Raw genomic sequence first — 21,233 nt, forward strand, 5'->3', positions numbered from 1 at the left:
ATAAGGTACAAGAATTCCTATAACTTAAAAATCTAAAATTTAAATTTAAAAATCCATAAAAACATTAATTCAATATTTTAACTATCAAATATTTGATTCATTGACATACATAAGTTGTTTTTGTTTTTTCAAAATTTTCATCTTTTTAAACTCTTAAATAGTAGACCACCTTAAGAAAATACTCTCTCAACAGTAACTGATGACTACAGTGTTTAAATCAGAATGTAACATTCGTGATTGATTAGATTTCACGACTATTCTACCCCTTATTCAAATATCCTTGAATAACAATAATGAAATTGATAGAGTTTACCTTACCACATGTAAATAAGATAATATCAAGTGCTAATGTGAGGTAGTTCCCAAACAGTACGTCTAAAAACAAGTACAAATTTTTATTTATCTTTTGGTGTGCCTTAGCCACAAAAAGCTTGGGAGCCACTCTTTAAGGGGAAACTAAATGACGAGGTTTCGTGTATTATCATCGAGTAAAGCCTGATAATTAGTTTCACGTTGAACGCAGGATTCTCAAGTTTTTGAACTTGTGCTTACATGAGATTCTGAGATCTTATGTCAATTTTCTACATAAAAATATAAAAAAATCGTATTTCAGTTCGGAAAATTTAGCATAGAAAAAAGATTTTAGCTTATCTTGAACTTTACTTGGGATATTTATTTATTTATAAATAGGACCTGAATCGAAATTGATTAATTGATAAATTATTTCTTTTTCTAGCTGAATGATTTTGGTTGTTCATTTCATAAGAACAAAAATTTCAAAGAAATTGTACATATTGTACAAGATATTTATCTAAAAACTTATTAAATTTGTGATTATTTTACATTTTCCTGTTAAAGTATTTACAGTAACAGCAAATAAATGTCTTGGATTCTTAAAATTAAATTATCTGTTTCTTATAGTATCTACTTGAAAAAAAAATCTGGAATATTTGATAAAGATAAATTGTAGTCCAGTTGGTCTTTCGAGCCCACCTCTATCCATAGCATCCAAAAATGAATTTAAGATATAATGTGTCCCATTTTTATCGACATAAATAATATCATTTTTTGATGAACAGACCAATTTAACACAACATTTTTGTTGTAAATATTTCATTAAACTAAAGGCTACAAATCCGCGGACGTAATAAATTACATTTTATATTTTAATAATTTCATCTAAGTCTGTGATATCTATATGAGAAATCATTCACAAAAATGTTTTTAAATCACCTTCAACGTTTTGTAAAGAGGACTTGAATGATAAAATTTATTAAAGTTTTAAATATTTCATTGGATAAACTGTTGCGCATACCAGATAGTGTTTTCAATTTCAATAACTATTCTCCGAATGAAATTAGATACTATATTTGTATTCTTTGGTCGTTAGAAATAGGTTTTCTACAGCAATCCCCGAATTTTATATGAAAATATTTAGATGTAACTTAGCAATTCTCCGTTATTTTTATCATAATGATTTAAAACCTCTATTGTTGATTAATAAAATTTTTAGTGATCAGTTAACTTTGGGGTTTTCTTTAGGATGTGGATGAATTACTTGATTAGTTATCTTATGCGTGTATTTGATGCCCATGCTTATTTCTTTTTTAAGATAGGTTTAATGCCGTCTAATTTTGCAGTATAAGTAATTTTGTCATTTTTAAAAGATGGGAACGAAATTTCACGGCATAAGAAATTATTATAGAGATTTTTGAAAATACATATGCACTGCGTCAAATATAGATATTTTTTCCCCCATAATTTAAAAAATGATTTTTAATATAAGGTGCCTTAATTGATAATATATAAAGTATAATTATATAAATACATGTATAATATTATCTACTTTTATTCAATCTGATATAATTGAAATACTTTGAATGAACTGGAATAATTTTTTTGTATGACAAGTTTTAAAATATAAAAAAGAGGGCATACTCCTTCTCTAGAGCGCTCCCTGAATAAATAATGAAGAAAAAACGACGAAAAAGGAAACACAATAACCGTTTTTCTTCTTTAATCTTAAAAAAGTAATTTATTTGACCAAACGCACCCATGCTGAATAAATTATGAAATAGCCATGGCGTATCAAGTGAGAAGAGGGTATTAACAGCTGACAACAAGATTCATGGGGTATTTTTGGGTTAGCAAGGTAACGCTTTGAATTCACTATAAAATGATTGTGGTAAAAAGATTGCGGACAAAATTGTTGGGGTCACAACGTTGCTTGTGGTAATCTCGTGTACATTATCATTGTGAGACAAAAACGTTGTGGGTAATATCATCGTGAAGTAATATCATTGTGAGCAATAGGATTGTGAGTAGTTTCATTGCAAGACAATATTATCGTGTGCAATTTCGTTCCAGCTTATATTATATTCGGACGATAAAACTATTGAATGATGAAGAAAAATTCTAGGATATAACCTTCTAATAGACTATAATACATTCAGACCACAGATTCTATTGGTGAGCGGCTAGGCCCCGAGGCAAGTTGAATTTATCCACCGCCGCTTCCCTGAACGTCAAGGAACCCTTCTAATATCTCAAAATACACGCCGCCCCACCGGTTGTATAGGTGAAGTGCTGGGCCCAAAGGCAGTTTAAACTCTACCACCGCTGTGTTTCTAAGCACCAAGGAACCCATCTAACATGCAATAATACACCCTGGCCCACAGGTTGTGTAGATGAACTGCTGGGATCCGAAGCATGTTGAATTTATCCGCCGCCACTTCCCTGAGCATCAAGGAACCCTTCCAATATGTTAAAATACACCTCGGCCCAAGCGTTGTCAATGCCATATCCGTGAACAATAAAAACTATAAATTATTCTGGGTTTCCTGTTCCAAATCATTCAAAAGAAAACATGAAAAATTATTTCGAATTTATACCCAAGAGCCAAATAATAAAACAAAAAAATATTGGTCATATATCGAATATTGCAAAAAATATCAATAGCTTTTGACATGCTTATTCATATTTTGTTTGTTAATCTAATTCATATTTGATGATAGCTAGTAAAATATATATAATTGCCTCAGTATAAGCTTGCTTAGCATTTGTGATGAGTAAAAAGTCCAATTTTATGGAAAGATCTACTCAGCTGATATAAGAACAATAACTACATTTAAGATAATCAATAAACATAAAAGGAGATAAAGGGTGATTTTTTAAGAGTTGTTTTTTTAAGAATCGAATAAAACACTTAAATTTGCAGCATAGAATCAAAAATTTTATTGAAATCAATAAATTAGCCTTTGCCATTTACGTTTTAAAGATAACTTCATTTAAATGTTGTCCGCGGCTCCGTTTCAAATGGTCCATTCGGAAGGTCCAATTTTGCGCCACTTGTTCGAGCATTTCGGGCTGTATTCTACGAATCACGCGTGTTATGTTATCCTGTAAGGCTTCAATCGTGTTCGGCTTGTCCACATAGACTAACGACTTTACATAACCCCACAAGAAATAATCAAGAGGCGTTAAATCGCACGATCTTGGTGGCCAACTTACAGGCCCATTTCGTGAGATAAGCTGCTCACCAAATTCATCCTTCAACATGTTCATTGTTTCACGAGCTGTGTGGCATGTGGCGTCGTCTTGATGAAACCACATGTTAACCAAGTTCAACTCAGCTAACTGGGGCAAAAAAAAGTCGTGTATCATGGCTCGATAGCGTTCGCCGTTGACGGTAACGTTTCTTCCACGATCATCTTTGAAGAAAAATGGACCGATGATGCCACCAGCCCATAAACCACACCAAACTGTCGTTTTTTCGGGATGCATCGGTAATTCATTTATAGCATGTGGCTGTTCATCACTCCAGATGCGACAGTTTTGCTTATTTACGTATCCGTTGAGCCAGAAATGAGCCTCATCGCTGAACACAATTTTTCGATAAAACAGCGGATTTTCATCGAGCTGTTCTAACGCCCATTCACCAAACATTAGACGTTGTGGTAGGTCATTAGGCTTCAATTCTTGCACAAGCTCAATTTTATAGGCTTTCAAACCCAAATCGACACTTAAAATTTTCCATGTGGTTGAGTAACACAAGCCCAATTGCTGAGAACGGCGACGAATTGACATTTCACGATTCTCATTAACACTGGATGCTACGGCTGCAATATTCTCTTCAGTACGCACTGTACGCATGCGAGTCGATGGTTTAATGTCCAGCAAAGTCAATTTCGTGCGAAATTTGGTGATAACAGCACGAATTGTCGATTCACAAGGTCGATTATGACGACCATAATATGGTCGTAACAAACGATGCACATTTTTCACAGAGCACGAATTTTGATAATAAATTTCAACAATTTGCAATCGTTGCTCATTTGTAAGTCTTTCCATGATGAAATGGCAGAGTATACTGAAAACTTTCCACTTTAACAGCTGACCTAAGGACGCCTATCAAGCAGTGCTGCCAACTGAAAAACTTAACTCTTAAAAAATCACCCTTTATATCGTCTTCGCCCCCTTACACAGGATTTCTGTTGAAATACATTTATACATGTAGCGTTCAGCTATACAAGTTGATTCCACTTTCTTCCCGAGAGTATCTCTTAATCTATTATTTTGTATAATCTGTTGAAGTCGTTAAAGTTTACTCAAGAATACAACCTACGGCTAGTAATTATAGGAAGCGATTATTCGGTAGATGCTACATACATATTGACTTTACTAGTGTGGACTATTTTTAATTGACGGAGCAAGTAAAATTCATCGATTTGTATACAGAAAGCATACGTATTAGTTTTGTTGCACCGGAATCGGGTCTCTGCATCTGCTCAATTTACATTGATCTCAAAATTAAAATATTTATCTCTTGGAAGATTGGGTTTTCTGCACATTCCATAGCCTCCACAAGATAGGAAGTAAGGAGCTTTTCATCCTTCACAGAACTATTTAAGAATACATTACTCATCATGATTATTGAGGCTAATATCATATACATATACACGTCAAAGTTTTAGTTCATGAATACTTTATGCGATTGATCCCCCAGCGTAGCCTGATCCACCAGTGATCAAACCGTTAAACATAATTTTCGAGCATGTGTACCAAGGTTGTGAATGAAATGATACCCTTACTATTGTTAATTTCTGAAAAATTATAAATTTATTTATCTGTTATTTGTAAATAGTATAATTCAATATATTTGTTCGATAGTCTTAATTGTGAGTAAATAAAAATGAGTGTTTTAATCACATCAATAAAAGGTTTTCTTCATTCATCCGCTTTTAGCTCATTATCTGTTAGAGATACTTTTTCACCAGGCTTAAAAGCAGGCATTCCCAAGTAAGGACAACTCGCACATCGGAAGGCATCACCCAAATAACACTAGAAAATAATTGATTGTAATGAACATGTCATCATAAAGTCAATATTCCAACATTATTGTACATTATAAAATTTAATTATGGATCACTTACGCTACCACATGAAGAATTAACGTCTTTTGTTCCTGGTTCCTTCCCAGCATCTAGCTCTTCTCTCAGACCACATGAACAGTCCTTGCAAGCTTTTCGTTTCCCAGTGGTGCCACAAACACGGAGTTCAGAGGCTTCTGGTTTCTTAAGGTCTTCAGGGTCAAGTAGGTCTTCCGAATCGATATTGTCGACGTCATTTAAATCGTCATCAGGAAGACTCCAAACATTTCCGACAGGTTGCGGCTTTTTAGAATCTATTACCCCTGTTGCTGTTATTGATCCCATCTATATATAATAAATGTCTATTATTAAATTTAGTCAAAGTAGTGGACACGATGTATGTATCAATAAAATGACCTCAAAAGATGGGAACAGACAAGAATGAAAATTCACTTCTACTGGAGCAGTTCGATGGTAGGTATCATTTATCTCCTTGATAGCTTCAGTCGTAAGGATTTCGTTTCCTAAAGGAGATACACTTTTTTCGTGAATGCCACAGAGTTTAACTGCAGATGAAAATCTTGGATTCTGGAATTGTGTGAGGTAGAAGCGAGCAGCAGGCTTAGAGACTTCAACAATCTTGGATAGTAACTCAAGCTCATGATTGATTGTAAAAGGTCGAATGACTCCAGAGAGAACTACATCGAATTTCCAAGGGAATTGATTAAGAACTAAGCCCAAAAAATGAAAAATATATTTGGCAATGAATTTAAGCAGTTGTAGAAACTTGTTAGTACCTTGTTCAAAGGCGTCTACATTATGGGAATACACTAGACCTCGACCCGGAAAGACTATTTCGTGGATACGACTTATGTAGTTGTCAAAAATGGATTCATCATTGGGCATTGCTTTCCATAACAACAGCACTTTCTCACCACTCTTTATCTCAAACTTATCAATATCCATTTTCTCAACTAAGTGGCTCAAAAAAACCCAAATTTTTTCAAATATAATACCCGTTTAACGACAACGGATTTTGTCGTTTCACCTTTCCCAAGATTCCTTGAGACTTCAGACTTGTCTCTTATTTTGAAGAAGGTTCTGGTTAGGTATCAATATCATTTATCAAGCAAATCGTAGGTCAAAAATAGCAGATGTATTAACTACTAAGTATCTCTCTCTCTCTTTATAGTGACGTCATGGGACGCATTTTATGTGGGTAATTCATATTATATTTAAAGATCAAGAAATTAGTAATTTAATTTGTTGTGTCCATTGATTCCTTATTTATTAACACTATATTTAGGTTTTTCAATTATTCTCTATAGTGATATTCCTCTATTTAGGGTCCTAAATACAACTAGGAGTTTAACGAAATATCAATGACGTCATCTGTTATGCTATTTAATTTTTCAGTGAGGACTAAAAAGATTTGCTGACTCTCTGGCCTTGTTTGTTCTAATAAGTAATAACAGCTGAAAAAATGAAAGTGACGTCACATAAAATTATGAGATATATGCTAGCTGATTGGTCAAGAGTTCTCGGCTCACTACATTTTGTTATCTGCGTAGACAGCATCAGTAGCTAAGAAAATACTATAAAAACAAAACAGTAAGTAAAACAAGGCACGTGTAGACGTCAATTATTCATTTCATATCCGTGATATTAAGTTAAGAAGGATGCCCGTAAGTCTATCAATAATTTTGTAAAACACCCATTTATAAATTATATGTTCTTGTTTGACTATTACTTAGAAGCCAAACAAAAAGAAAAATAAGTTTATTGACCCGAAGAAGGATCGCTGTGTATCGTTCAAGCTCATCCATCGTGCTCAACGAGACCCCTTGGCTGCAGACGATGAAACCCCTCAACGTGTATTGCAATTTTTGAAAAATCCTAATCTTGAAAAGCAGAAAGAGGAGGAGAGGAATTGTGGGGTTTACTTCAATGACGAATACAATTATCTTCAGCATTTAAAGAACCGAAATGATCAAGGAAAAGATTTTTCTGCTCTTGATAAATTCCTTTTGGAACCTGATCAAAAGGTATTGGAATTCTTCAACATCCCTTCCTCTGTCCTCCCTTCAAAAGAAGAGGAGGAAGTAGGACTGCTTAATAAAGCTGCACCTAGGCGGGGGCCACGTCTGGACTGGGATCCGGATATTGTTGCTGCTCTAGATGAAGATTTCGACTATGAAAACCCTGAGAATATTCTTGATGATGATTTCATGCAATTAGCTAATGTCTCTGGGGAAGAAAACGACGAGGATGATGATCATTATTTTGATACAGATGAGGAAAGAGACGAAGTTGGGAGTCTGGAAAACTTTTCGGATGAAGAAACAAAGTCTAGATTTACAAATTATTCAATGTCCAGTTCCATCATTCGCCGTAATGAAGGACTTAAACTCCTGGATGACAAGTTTGAAAATTTCTTCGCGGATTATGATGAAATGAATATAGGGAGTTTGGCCTGTGATGATATTGAAGGAAATTTTCCTGAGGCATCTGATATGATGGATAACATTGTCAAAGACTATAATCTGAAAAAAGAAAGTGATAGAACCAAAAACTTTGAGTTTCAAAATAACTTGGCTTTGGTTAATGAAGATGATGGCATGGATACATTGAAAAACGAATTCGAAAGAGTTCATGTTCAAGTTGGTGATGAGTGGGATTGTGAAACTGTTTTAACTACATACTCAAATATTTACAATCACCCCAAATTAATTTCAGAGCGTGTAAGTAACGGTTACTCTAATTAAAATTGACTTCTTTTTTTTTAAACTTTTAATTATTTCAGACGAATCCTATTAAAATTTCTGGGAAAACGGGCATGCCGAAAGATGTTCTGGGTAAAGGATTAACAGCAAGTGCATTGAAACGTTTCAATGCGTTAAATGGGGATATTGACAGGGGAAACACTGATATGGAAACTGCAACCCATGCTTCAAGAGTGTCCAAACTATCCTTTCGAAACAAGTATGAGACAAAGGAAGAAAAAAAGGCTCGTAAAGAAGGGATGAAAGAATATAAAAGGGAACGGCGTATTGAGAGAAAGGCTAATAGAGACGAATTCAAGGCGGAAAAAGTGAAACAGGAAAAAATTCAATTCAATAATCGAAATAATCAACAGGGGATTAAATTGCTTTAATTATGGTTTTCTCTTATGTATCTCCCATTCATTCTGTCAATTTATATGTATACCTTCTGGGTATATCGTTAATACATGAGTCTATATGTATTTTCACACCACTCATGTTGTAATTCCATGTATTTATTTGGAATAGTGTAATTATGTTCTTTGATATATATGTTTTTTTCTAAATCAATTAATTTACACCTTGATTATTATTGAAGTAGAATGCTAAAACTTACATAAATGAACTGGATATCAAACACTTATTTTAATACTGTTTCATAACGTCTTAAAATCATGAAATTGCCATGTAATGTATTAATTAGTGAGTGATCAAAGATAAAGTGGTTGTTACTCAGTAGAAATGATATATTTAAAAGAAGAAATCAATAATTTAATTCTCAAAAAAATGAAACTTTTAATTCCTTAGAGTTTTCTAACCAGACGCATGATGGATCAGAATATTCAAGCAAAATATTTTACTATTTAATAACATGGTGAATTCTTTGATAGGATGTACCTGTAAATTGAATTTCCAATACATATTCGTATTTCCTATAATTCGCTTAAACTGAAGGTATACACATACTAAGGAGGTAAAATAAATGCTAAACGTATTTCCGGAAATACACAGTCCGGTGTTGAAGGTGGGGGAGGGATGAGGTATTTCAACTTACAAATAATCATTTAAATATAGGTTTACCTTCGTGATGTATTAAGATATGAACTGTGTATACAATTAAATAGGAAACTGAATAAATCTCAATAATGTCCTAGACATTGTTTTTATCTATTAAAGATATTCTCAATATATTCATTTTGTTTATTTCACCTTTTGGAGTCATTTAGATGTTGCATCATACATTAGGTGAAAGCTCGAGGACATGGTACTTTTTATAACATATTTTTCACCATAAATAACTTCATATTTACTATATAACATAGTAAGAGCATAACATTAAATCCATGATCTTGTGGTATAATGCCCAAGCAGAGAGTTATATTCTACCATGGAATGCTCGAGCATTTCATCATTCTTATAATTCAAGATCCAGTATCTGAGTGATACTTTTTAGATGAGAATGGAGAGAGTCCATAGAGCGCGCAGTGAACAACTCTCAATGTCTCCAAGTACAAAAACTAAAAAGAAAGTGCCTGTAATGACGTAAGCAGGGGACTGACTATTCTGACTTTATCAGTAATCATCCATCTTGAAATTAATTCAGTTCCATTCGTACTCTGCAGGAATCAATATTGAAAGGGATCGACATGTTTTCTGCGACGGCACTCCGATGTTTCTCCACAAGTGTGGCATCCAAAACCCGTGTCTCCGTTATGGGAGCAAGTGGAGGTATTGGACAACCTTTGTCCATGCTCCTCAAGCTGAATCCCAGCGTGAGTTCCCTGAATTTATATGACATTGTCCACACCCCTGGCGTAGCCGCTGATTTGAGTCACATTGAATCCAGGGCTAGCGTGAAAGGATTCGTTGGGGCTGAGCAATTGGAGGCTTCCCTAGAAGGTATTATTTTGCTTAAATTAATGATGAATAATGATGATAGAGAGAGGAATTTGTATTAATTTGATTGAGGTGTGGAAATCGTGGTGATTCCTGCAGGAGTTCCTCGCAAACCAGGCATGACTCGGGATGATCTCTTTAATACCAATGCATCCATTGTTGCAACTATTGCACAAGCCGTTGCTAAAGTTGCCCCCAAGGCTCTGGTTGCCATTATTTCGAATCCTGTGAATAGCACGGTTCCCATCGCTTCAGAAATCTTTAAAAAAGCTGGATGTTATGACCCTGCTCGTATTCTTGGAGTCACAACCTTGGATATTGTGAGAGCCAATACGTTCCTTGGAGAACTTGGAGGTGTAGATCCATCAAAGGTCAATTGCCCCGTCATTGGAGGTCATGCTGGTAAAACGATTATGCCCATCATCTCCCAATGCGTACCTCCCATCCCACTAGACGACGCAACTTTGAAGGCTGTAACAGAAAGAATCCAAGATGCTGGCACTGAAGTTGTAAAGGCAAAGGCAGGTGCAGGCTCTGCCACTTTGTCTATGGCCTATGCTGCTGCTCGATTTACAGATTCCTTGATTAAAGGAATTAATGGAGAGGAAAATGTTGTGGAATGCGCTTACATTAAGTCTGACCTCACTGAAGCTGGGTATTTTGCAACTCCAGTCGTTCTTGGAAGGACGGGCGTAGTGAAAAACTTGGGTCTTGGTGAGCTCAGCGAATTTGAAAAGGAGTTATTGAAGAGCGGAGTGACAGAGCTCATTGGTTCCATCAAAAAAGGTGAAGAGTTTGCGAAAAACTATTAAAAGCATTTTATTTAAGTTGACTAAGAAAATTAATTGTTTTAAACAAAACATAATTAATAAATTCATTATATTATATTAAAAACATAAGAATATCTTGGACTTTTTAAATTTATTCTGTCAAAGCAATCTAATTCTAAACAAAATTATTATATTTAAGTAGTAATAACGTCGAGAAAATAACTAAATGAACGAGGCAATGTACATTATTTTCATAGAAAATTTGTTGGACTAAATAGTCACGTACAAAGAAACAGATTATGGTTATCAATCTAGAATTTTTGAAGGAATTCTCAACAATACAGAGGTTAACTAACGGGTAATAAGGAAAATACAAAAAAAAATATTATCTTTTGGTTTTAAATAGTTTATTATAGAAATATAATATTTTCAATTCACACGAAAAGAAACAAATTGACCTCATTGGAAAGGAAATGACGAGAAAGCTATAGATAGAAACAACACATAAAACGTATCATTCTAAATAGAAAGTTTATGCTTCTTGCATTTCTTCTTGGATCTCATGTGGATTTAAAATACCTGGAACAGCCATTTGTGCTTTACGCTTTTCTTCTTGGGCCTTCTTAAGATCTGCCTCACGTTCCTCCAAGTAAAGATCAGAGTCGTCCTCCCCCCGTAAATTCGCGGATTTGAACCAAGAAATCACGTAAATGTTCTCTAAAAGCTGGGATGTCTTGATTTAGATCAAAGAGACCTTTAACGGTAATATTGATTTGGCTCTTAGATAGGTGAGGAAATGCTGTGATAAGAAGATTAGAGACAAAATCTCTGACATAGGCTGCGTTGTCAGTAGGTGGAGGATTAGGATTAAGAACAACGGTAATTCTGTCATTTTCCAAAAGAGTAAACATTGCCGCCAAAATCGAGGCATGCATAGCAAGGCCAGCTGTATGAGATGAATCAGTTACAACTGAGAACACGTGTTGGACGATGTCTGTATAGTAAGTTTGATAAAACGATTGCGCCGCGTCAGGATGCATTGATACATTCCTTAGAAGCTGAAGTAAAATATTGAGACCAGTATCAGCTACATTCCTCATGGTATGTTTGAATGCCCAAATGATAGAATCCAAGACTAGTTTAAACTGCGCCGGAGGAATATTCAAGAATGCTTTAAAACAATGTTGATTGACTGCTTGCAAGAGTATAAAAAAGTTGGTCCTATGTTCAGGATATTCCTCAAAGTCTTTATTGATCATGTTTAATGTGCACTCGAATAGAGCATCAAAGATCTTGGGTATTTCTAGTGTGATGTTTCCTTTTAATTTATTGACTACTGTTGCCATAGTAGATAAGACCTCAGGCTCTCGTATAGATGGTATAGAACAACGTGGGTAGTCCAGTAGAATGGAATCCAACAGTGGTGGGATAAAATTATCCAAGACCATTTGTGGTTCATTGGAATTTTCTACCCAGCAACTGATGAGTTTAAGTGTCTCCTTCTTTACACCTCTCATAAGTTTTATGAGAGGCTGACGCTTAACTTGTTCACCGTTAATGGCAGTAGCAGTGGCAATATTCTCCGACATTACCTTGTAAACGTTTAACATGTCAAGATATAGATGTCCCAACTGCACGACATACGGATGACCAAGTGCCTTACAAGCTCTCACATTAGTCTTTAAAATACTTCCCAACTGTTTAACAGCTTCATGATCTTTAAGAACATCCACATTTTTCGCAGCTTGACTAATAATATCGTCCCACACCTGATTCGGAAGTTGCATATACTTTGTGATGATGAAATCTTGACGAGAATCTGATGCTGCAGAAATCATGTGACCAACTGCCTCGTAGAATGTGTGAACCTAAAAAATAGAAATGATGAATGTAAGAAAACAGATTAAGCAAGATTGCTCTTACCTGCTGTTGTTGAAGATCACAAATAATAGAATTGATGTTGGATATCAAATCATCAATGAAAGGTATGACTTCACCAGGCTGAATTTGAACGAATTGCCGTTTACACTTTTGGGCGATTTTAATAAAAGTATCGCATGCCATATCCTGAACTCCTTCATGAGTTTCATGCATAAACTCGAAAAGCTTGTTAACTACCGTTTTAAGAAATCTCCAATGGGCACGTAGAAACCTAGGATATTGTCCCACGATATACATGATATTAGATGCAATAATAGCCTTGTTATCTTTTCCTTTTTTCTGCTCACAGAGGCCAAGTAAATCCTTGATAACTGTGACAAGAAACCGCTTCTCATCTTCTTCGTGCATGGATCCAGAAATAGAGCCAATTGCCCAACATAGCGTATTGAGATTCTTCCAGGACCATTCATTGCCATTGACTTGATTTTGAAGCTTTTCAGTCATGATTTTTTCTGTGTCTCCATAGTCTAAATGAGTTAGATACACAAGAGTTTCTCGCATTGTTTTGTACATGTTAATGGAGTCTGTATCTTTCATAAACTCTCTAACCACTTCACCTTGATCATTCTCAACGACAAGGACTTCTTCAGGTTTAGCCATTCTGGAAATCATGATATACCTTACTTTCGTAAGAATAGGCTTGAACACTAGTCTAGGTTGAGGTGCAGCAGATGGACGAGACATAAAAAGAGGTGCATTTGCTAGTACACTAGGAGAGTCCCTATATAAATCACCAGTTAAGCTATTCCAGTATTCTAAGCATATTTTAAATATTTCAACCTCCTCAACTTCAGATATGAGAAGCAAATAATGAAGAGCAACATAGAGGATCGTAGTATCCCCACTCTTCTCAACGAGGGACCCATGTTCCTTTAAAAGGTACAAATAAATAAAGAGAGATCCTGAATGAACAATTGCTCAGAATTGACTCCACAGGAGTAAGCGGATTTAATGTCTGTTTCCGCAGGCAACATTTGCTCCAACTGTTGCATTGTTTGAGTAAACAGCTTCAAAAAGACATCATCATAATTAGGTACAGTAACGGTTGCAATCTCAGTTAAACACTTGAGAGTTACATTCCGAAACATGGGAACACTGAGAAATTTAAGGATAAGCGTATCAATTAATTTAGTTTCGAAGATATAACCCAGAGGTATCCAATTGAGAAATCGAAGTAAGGTATCAAGAGTGGCTCCCACGAGAGTCGCATTCTGAGAATGAGACATCACTGCCTCACAGAGCTTAAAGACTTCAGAGAACTGAGTGCACATCGTGTCCTTCAAGTGTTTGGCTTTGGTTTGTGTCATTTGACCCGTGGAGAAGTCGAAGAGCTCTTCAGAGAGAAGTTTCAGAATCACCATATTATTTTGACATAGGGACTCGTTCGTTTTGCTCGCTCCAATTATGTCTGGGATGAAGGAATTCCAGTTCTTGGGCCACTCACGCTTCAGAATCTACAAAATAAGTATCAAATTAGTCATTAAGTCCCTCTCCTCATTAAAGACATTGCACCTCACCTGCACCAAGATCATGTTCAGCTTGTTCAAATAAGTCTTCTCTTTCTCCAGGGCCTGAGGATCCGAGCTCGTCTTGATGATGAGCCCCACGATGTACTTCTTGATCCCTTCGCACTGATGCCTCGGCAACACTTTCCACCGCGTCTTTATCACGTTCTCAAGGATTTGGAGGGCATAGTATTTCGTCTGTTGATTACTCGAAAACTCCAGGATGGCGTCCACCTTTGTCCATGCATCTGGATGCTCCTTCAGTGTCGTCAGCACATTCTGTGCAGATTTCTGTCGCTCTCCTGTATCAGAGTAAAGAGCATTCACGACTTCGTCCAGGAGCTCAATGTCAAGCTTATTATTTAAATCCAGTAACTTGGCAAAAGCCATGGCAAAAAAAGGGACTGGGATTCTATATCTTTGTCGGGGATTCCCTCTCTCAGGACTCTAGCCTATATTGATATCTATAAGACTTCGGACTAGGATTTGTTTTGCAAGCTCAATTCAGAGAGGGGACTATCTGGAAATTCTATATTATTGTTGTAATTGTACTATTAATAAGGGAATTATAACCGTCTTAAATAGAAAAAAGTAAGTGATCTGGGAGTGTGTCCTCCCTCCTCTCCTCTCTCTTTATTACTGCTTTTGGGGAGTCTTGTTTTAGAATAAGAAATAACCGGTCAAAACCGGATTGGAGGATCATCTACTTACACACACTCTCTTCACCTACCTTCCTCGCTCACGCTACTACCTCGCTAACACAAAAATATACAGAGTATTTCCTTGTCAGCTGTCCATGTTTCTGCTGCTTTTCTCCTAATCAGTGTTCTGAACATTGATTGGTTCAATTATTAAACTAGGAATAATTTTCAACTCTCATTGAACAATAGTTCCACAGTTGGGAAGAATTGCCTCATTACCAACTGATTTGGGGCCTTATTTCGGTTTCTTTTAGAATGTAAGGTTGCGTGATGCAATAAAGGTAACGACGTGCCCTCCCTTCTTCCTCTTTTTACTCACATTCTAAAATAAATATACTAGTACTAGTTGTTTCTCACGCAACGTAGTTACTAGTAAAAAAAGAAGACAACAAAAGAGAAAAAAAAACAGACACAATATTATTATTATTATAAATAAAATTAAGACAATATAAATATTACTACCACCGAATGGGGGTGTACGCTTTGAAATACTTATAAATGGAATTAACCCTTTCCAATAATAATTGATAATGTAATCAACGTCCTTTTAGCTCAGGAAAGCATCCTTTTTCGTTCTTTCCATTCATTCTGTTCACCTTTTGACGAGTTTCATAGGAGATATTTTCTTCCATTTCATTGCGAAACTGAAAAATATCAAATATTATTGTAAAATTATTTAATTGATGGCAAATTTCCTCTAAAGACCTATTAGGTTATATGAATAATGTGCATCAATGGGGCCAAATACCTCGCCTGATTATTAAGGAAATTACAACGGTTAGAATTTGCTATTAAATTTTGAAAGGAATTCCCGCTGAAAAGAAGATAAAAACAAAATCGGCTCTATCTAGAATATTTATACTTTCGTATATTCATTTTGTGTACAAGTTGCAATTTCTTCGTCGTACAATGCATTATTTAATTACAACATCATGGGTAACTCTTAATTTCCAACTATGCATTGAAGCTAACTTTCCATTTGTATCTATTAAGACTACATGGTTACTATATCTTATTTAAAAGTAATATTACTGTGGGCTGTGGAACTTAAATATTGCACTATAAAGAATACTTGTATTTTAGTCATTCTTATTAAAATATTCAAAAATTACAGCATTTAAATATAAATCATTCATCTAATATTCAACTATTCTATGTCATATCCTGATCCCCAGTTCTGTAAATCCTTTATTTCAAATGATTCATCTCATTTTTATAGTTAAAACTTGTACATGTTACAACTTGTACAAAATTGCAACTTGTACATAACTTATATGCTGATAGGAGCTAGAAGAAGAAGAAGTCATCTACAGAGTATATGGAATAAAGAGCGCATGTTGCAACTGAATTTTATGTAAAAAGAGGGCGATTTGTTTACAAATACTGACGTCATAAGTACTCCACTATTATACAGATGACGTACGATTTTCGCTTTTGGCGTCCTTCAAAGTAACCAATGACACCAAAATCTCTTCGTAGTGGAAACACGGGTCAATCAGGATCGGACGAAATGGAGGAATCTGGATTGAGTGGCAACGAATCGGGTGTAGTGGATTCCAGTGACGATGGAGAGGAGGTGGATGAAGAAGAGGATGAGGAAGAGGAGGATTCCGAAGACTCCTCAGATATGGATGTTCAAGAATGTGAGAAAAAGAGATATGAGTTCATTGATGATCTCACGGATTTAGAAAAACAATTTGCCATCTTGAGAGAACAGTGCGTAGACTTCTTATTTCTGCTCATTTGTGTTGTATTTATAAATTATAATTATTATTATTGCTGTACTTATTTTAATTTGTATGGAATTAGATTGTATCGTGAACGGATGACTCAAATAGAAACCAAGTTAGTCGAGGTCAAAAGTGGTAAAGCATCTGAATATCTTCAACCCCTTGAAGAACTTCAAGATAATATGAAAAATCGAATGGAAGTTGGAGCTATACTACGGGATCTTAGGCTTGAGAATATTAATTGTAAATTTGATGCGGAAAAAATAGCTACTCATCAAAATTTTATGGTATTTACATAATTATAACTATTTCTTAATATATTTTTTACTAATGGCCTTAACTTAAACTCAATAACCTGGAAATTATCACTTATTTGTTTTACTTAACTCACACTAAGTAATTATCAATACGAGCAGGAGATAAATCCCCTATTAAATGGTTGAAATAATATATATAGTGTTCCTTCAATGAAAGACGTATGTTAATGTATTTATTTTTTATTGCTTTCTTGTATATAAACATTTACATTATATTTTGTGATAAACTTCACTATTACTAATATTTTGTTCACATCACTGATATAGTTTTATCTCACTTCCACTTATTTAGTAGGAGATTTTAAATGATAGTGCATACTTTATAGAATATAAAGTTAATTATTTATTCAACCCTTTAATACTTTTTTTTGGAAAAAAACTATTTATTGATTGAACTGCGTATAAAGGTCACAAATTAACTTTAACTTTTTAACAAATTTATATTATTTTCTTGTTCTATCTATATTACAGAGTGAAAAAAATCTTCTCTGGGACTCCATCAAAGCCGAACTAGAGGAAAAAATTCATCTTCTTGAAGAAGATAAGAATAATTTAGATCTATCTTCAGGACTTTGGGACGATTCTGGAAAAGGTTGTCGTAGAAAAATGGATCCTGATAACCGTAAGAAGCCCGTCAGTGTTACTGGACCCTACATAGTTTACATGCTACACGAAAATGATATTCTCGATGACTGGACACTCATAAAAAAAGCCATATCTCAAAGAAAGCTTAAAACAGAGTGCAAATAATACATTCCATTATCAATGTGTACTGCATAATATCATTACGCTGTCTGTATAATTATGTATGTTTATTTGTTTTTGACTCATAGACCTTTGACTATCTTTGAAGTGTCTGGTTATTTGGCAAAGTTGGCTGTGATATTAATTCAACTTAAATTCCTTATTCTTTGCTTAAAATCCATATTTTATTAGATGTAATAACTTTTTTTTGACAAAGGATCCATGTATATAAATTTAACTTTAGATAATGTACATAAAGAAATTCATTTATTTTTAAAATATATTATTTTAATCATGTCAAAAGTGTTTATTTTCATCTTATGTATTTCAATATTTTTATATATATATATTATACTTTGGAAAAAACTTACTAATTATAATATTGTCCCTGAAAAAGTTTAGGTTTTTGTATAGGAGCATATTCTAGTTATACTGGGGCATTAGCTTGGAACTGTAATGTACTATGCAAGGTCTATAATGTTTGCCTTAACAAAAGAGTCTTAATTATTATTTTTCTGTATTTAATAACATTTAAACTATTTTTCAATCAAATTAACTCCATGTTAAATTACAAAAATAAAACATTTACCCCTTCATAAAATTTTGAATGTTGAAAGATTTTAAATATTAAAATTTGTATTAATGAATTGCATGTTTCTTCCATCAAATGATACTTTTGTGTAAAATAAATATAGCTAGATATATTTCCTAAATATTTTGAACAAATTGATAACAAACCTTAAGATTTTTTATTCTTAGAGGAAAAAGTAATAAATATTCCATTTTGAGGAACGAAGACAAAAAAGTGTAATTACAACTCACAAGTAATTTGATGCCTTTAATCAACGGACAAGTTAAATACATCAGTCAACTTTTCCAGCGTAAATGAATGATTAGATTCTAGTGTTTTTTTTGTTTTTTTTTGGCAATTAAACTTCTAAGACACATTTGTCACCTTATTGACCATTAATATGCATTTGTTCGAATGCACTTATATTTTAAGGTGTGTAGAAGTTGCAATTTCTTTCGTTTTAAAATACATTACTTAATTAGAACATTAGTCATTCTAATTGCCAACTATACATTTTAGTATCATTTCATTTTGATCTAATAAAATTACAGGGTTATTATGTATTTATAAGTAATATAACTGAGCATTTTAACTTTATAATGTGCCCCATAATACTTATATTTTATAATTTGTATTAAAATTGTCTAAAATTAGACCATTAATATATCAATCATCAATACAATATTCAATTATTGCATGATCCTTATCCCAAGAACAGTAAATCCTTCATTTCAAATGATTCATTTCATGTTTTGGTTAAAACTTGTACAACATCGCAACTTATACACACCTATACAAGTATTTTATTTTTAACTATGTAAAGACAAGTTTATACATAAATGCTTAAATATTATTTTGAATCAAAAATAGTTAAAAGCTACAATGTAAACAAAAATAATTGTGTTTTAACTCTTATCACAACCATTTCTCTATGATTGATATCGATTTTACCTGATTAGGAATACAAATTAATTCATATGTATATCCCATTTTAAAAATTTGAATTTTTTACACATAAAATCCTTTGTTTTAATTACTCTAACTTGTATTTGTAATTCAAACGATTAATGAATCACTTTTTACAGCATGTTAATTAAAGTTAAACATTCAAGAGTCATGATATCGACACATGAATATATTAGCCTGGTTAGCCAACATTTCTTTAGATAAATGACAATGAAGAATTATTATTTATTAATTAATTGTTCTTTATTATATATACAGCGTGCGGCTATTGTTGTGTCCTTTGGAGACAATAGGGACATGGTCGTTCCATCAATTTAATTGGCTCTTACTTTTCTCTCAATACTTCAAAAACGTTATTTTTTACTTTAAATTAGCCTGCTATATCTTTTTTTTATTTTATTTTATTGTCATATTCATCATTTTGAAATAAATATCTTATTTAAATTTAAATTATTTTGATAATTTGTACGATCAAGCTTAATTATTTATAATTTAAACAGTGTTTACTATTTTATAAATTATATTAATTCTTTTATATTCCATTGTGTCTTATTAATCGACTGTAAAAATTTCAAGTTCACATGTAATTTTTATTTTTAAACAAGGGGAAGTGGGTGGCTCCATTGCCTGAAGGTAAAAATACGTTAGGGGTAACAATACTTATTAATTACGTTTCATTTTTCATTTGAAACTCATTAATTTTTTGATATTACTAAGATCATATTAGTATTGTCAAACTAGCGAAGATGTCAACAAATGCAGTACAAACGAATTGCTTTATCAAATTGACAGTGAAACGGAAAGTGAATTGGATGATTATGATGCATCATATCTGGCAGAAGAACCTATTCCAGACCTTATAGAAGAATGCAATCAACTTTTAGTACCGGAAGCAAGCATCTATGTGGATTGCAACATAAATAAAGCTGAAGCTTCAAAAACTACTATGGAACGGGTGACTATACCAGAATTTGTCCAACAAAAAGATTGTAATTTAAAGCCTCAAGTTTTGCTTGATCTTCCGGAAAACCCAACCCATTCTTCATTTTTGAATCAACTACGAATTTCATAGCTCTTTCTGATTATATCCTTCAACAAATAAGCATATATGCTCTCCAAAATGGCAGAGTTTGTAACAAATATAGAAGAAATTTGCGCCTGGGAATTACTCTCATGATGTCAGTGATGAAGCTTCTTAATTTGAAATCTTATTGGATTTGGATAATTTGATATCATCTGAAGTTATCAAAAATGCAATGACCAGAACTTGTATAGTGTCTATTCTTCAAAACCTTCACTTCGCTAATAACTTAATACCAAATAAATTGGATAAATATCAGTTGTTATTGACCATTTACACGAAGCATTTCGATCTTCCATGACCGATGCTCTAGAACTGTCGATTGATGAACACATTACTAAATTCAAAGGTAAAATGTCTTAAAAGCAATATATGAAGAATAAAACCATACTGTGGGGATTTAAATGCTGGTGTAGGTGATGTAGTAAAATTGGAGTTTGATTTATACCCTGAGAAGAAAGAAAATAAGGAATATGGACATGAAGAAAGTGTTGTGGTTGGACTGTTTCAGAAGCTCCATAATTCCTTTTGTACATTATATTTCGATAATTTCTTCAGTTCTTCCAAATTAGTTAATAAATTACCCGAAAATGGATTACATTGCATCGAAACTGTAAGAAAAGATAGGAAAAACATGCCAACTATAAAGAAAGACAAAGATATGAATAGAGGTGAAATCGAGCAAAAATATACAAATAATATAATAGAAGTCAAGTGGAGTAACTTTAATTGCCACGAGTTTGGAAAGCTGCAATCAAGTTTAATAAAAGAGTAAAAGAAAAAAATATTATACAGTCGTCCCACGTCCAATGCCCATCCATTGAAAAAAAATATTTAACTCTAGTATAGGAGTTATTGATATTCTGGATTTAAAGACTGT

General features: G+C 33.7%; 6 protein-coding genes across 6 annotated transcripts; 3 read left to right on the forward strand and 3 right to left on the reverse strand.

Moving 5' to 3' along the window:
• Positions 1-3,210: 3,210 nt before the first annotated feature.
• LOC139905955 (uncharacterized) lies at positions 3,211-4,380 on the reverse strand. Its single transcript, XM_071889997.1, has one exon. It carries the CDS (start codon positions 4,348-4,350, stop codon positions 3,265-3,267), a length of 1,086 nt encoding a protein of 361 aa, XP_071746098.1. The 5' UTR covers positions 4,351-4,380; the 3' UTR covers positions 3,211-3,264.
• A 719-nt stretch (positions 4,381-5,099) lies between these two features.
• Positions 5,100-6,727, reverse strand: LOC121121273 (anamorsin homolog). Its single transcript, XM_071889972.1, has 5 exons — positions 6,418-6,727; positions 6,167-6,351; positions 5,787-6,100; positions 5,433-5,714; positions 5,100-5,340 (listed from the first exon to the last, which is right to left on the reverse strand). The coding sequence occupies exons 2-5, from the start codon at positions 6,333-6,335 to the stop codon at positions 5,227-5,229; spliced, it is 879 nt and encodes a 292-aa protein (XP_071746073.1). The 5' UTR covers positions 6,336-6,351; positions 6,418-6,727; the 3' UTR covers positions 5,100-5,226.
• Positions 6,728-6,892: 165 nt separating this feature from the next.
• Positions 6,893-8,701, forward strand: LTV1 (LTV1 ribosome biogenesis factor). Its single transcript, XM_040716168.2, has 3 exons — positions 6,893-7,054; positions 7,124-8,110; positions 8,173-8,701. Exons 1-3 carry the CDS (start codon positions 7,049-7,051, stop codon positions 8,521-8,523), a joined length of 1,344 nt encoding a protein of 447 aa, XP_040572102.1. The 5' UTR covers positions 6,893-7,048; the 3' UTR covers positions 8,524-8,701.
• A 960-nt stretch (positions 8,702-9,661) lies between these two features.
• On the forward strand, positions 9,662-10,931 carry Mdh2 (malate dehydrogenase 2). The gene is made up of 2 exons (XM_040716169.2): positions 9,662-10,030; positions 10,100-10,931. The coding sequence occupies exons 1-2, from the start codon at positions 9,778-9,780 to the stop codon at positions 10,837-10,839; spliced, it is 993 nt and encodes a 330-aa protein (XP_040572103.1). The 5' UTR covers positions 9,662-9,777; the 3' UTR covers positions 10,840-10,931.
• Positions 10,932-11,187: 256 nt separating this feature from the next.
• Positions 11,188-14,878, reverse strand: emb (exportin-1 emb). The gene is given in 5 exon segments (XM_040716167.2): positions 11,188-11,470; positions 11,472-12,665; positions 12,721-13,616; positions 13,619-14,192; positions 14,256-14,878. Coding segments are annotated over 5 exon segments (3,183 nt in total). The 5' UTR covers positions 14,634-14,878; the 3' UTR covers positions 11,188-11,329.
• A 1,456-nt stretch (positions 14,879-16,334) lies between these two features.
• Brms1 (breast cancer metastasis-suppressor 1-like protein) lies at positions 16,335-19,722 on the forward strand. The gene is made up of 3 exons (XM_040716171.2): positions 16,335-16,660; positions 16,754-16,961; positions 17,463-19,722. Exons 1-3 carry the CDS (start codon positions 16,401-16,403, stop codon positions 17,739-17,741), a joined length of 747 nt encoding a protein of 248 aa, XP_040572105.1. The 5' UTR covers positions 16,335-16,400; the 3' UTR covers positions 17,742-19,722.
• The last annotated feature ends 1,511 nt before the right edge of the window (positions 19,723-21,233 follow it).

This window comes from Lepeophtheirus salmonis, chromosome 7 (assembly GCF_016086655.4).
Source record: "Lepeophtheirus salmonis chromosome 7, UVic_Lsal_1.4, whole genome shotgun sequence".
Lineage (NCBI taxonomy): Eukaryota > Metazoa > Arthropoda > Copepoda > Siphonostomatoida > Caligidae > Lepeophtheirus > Lepeophtheirus salmonis.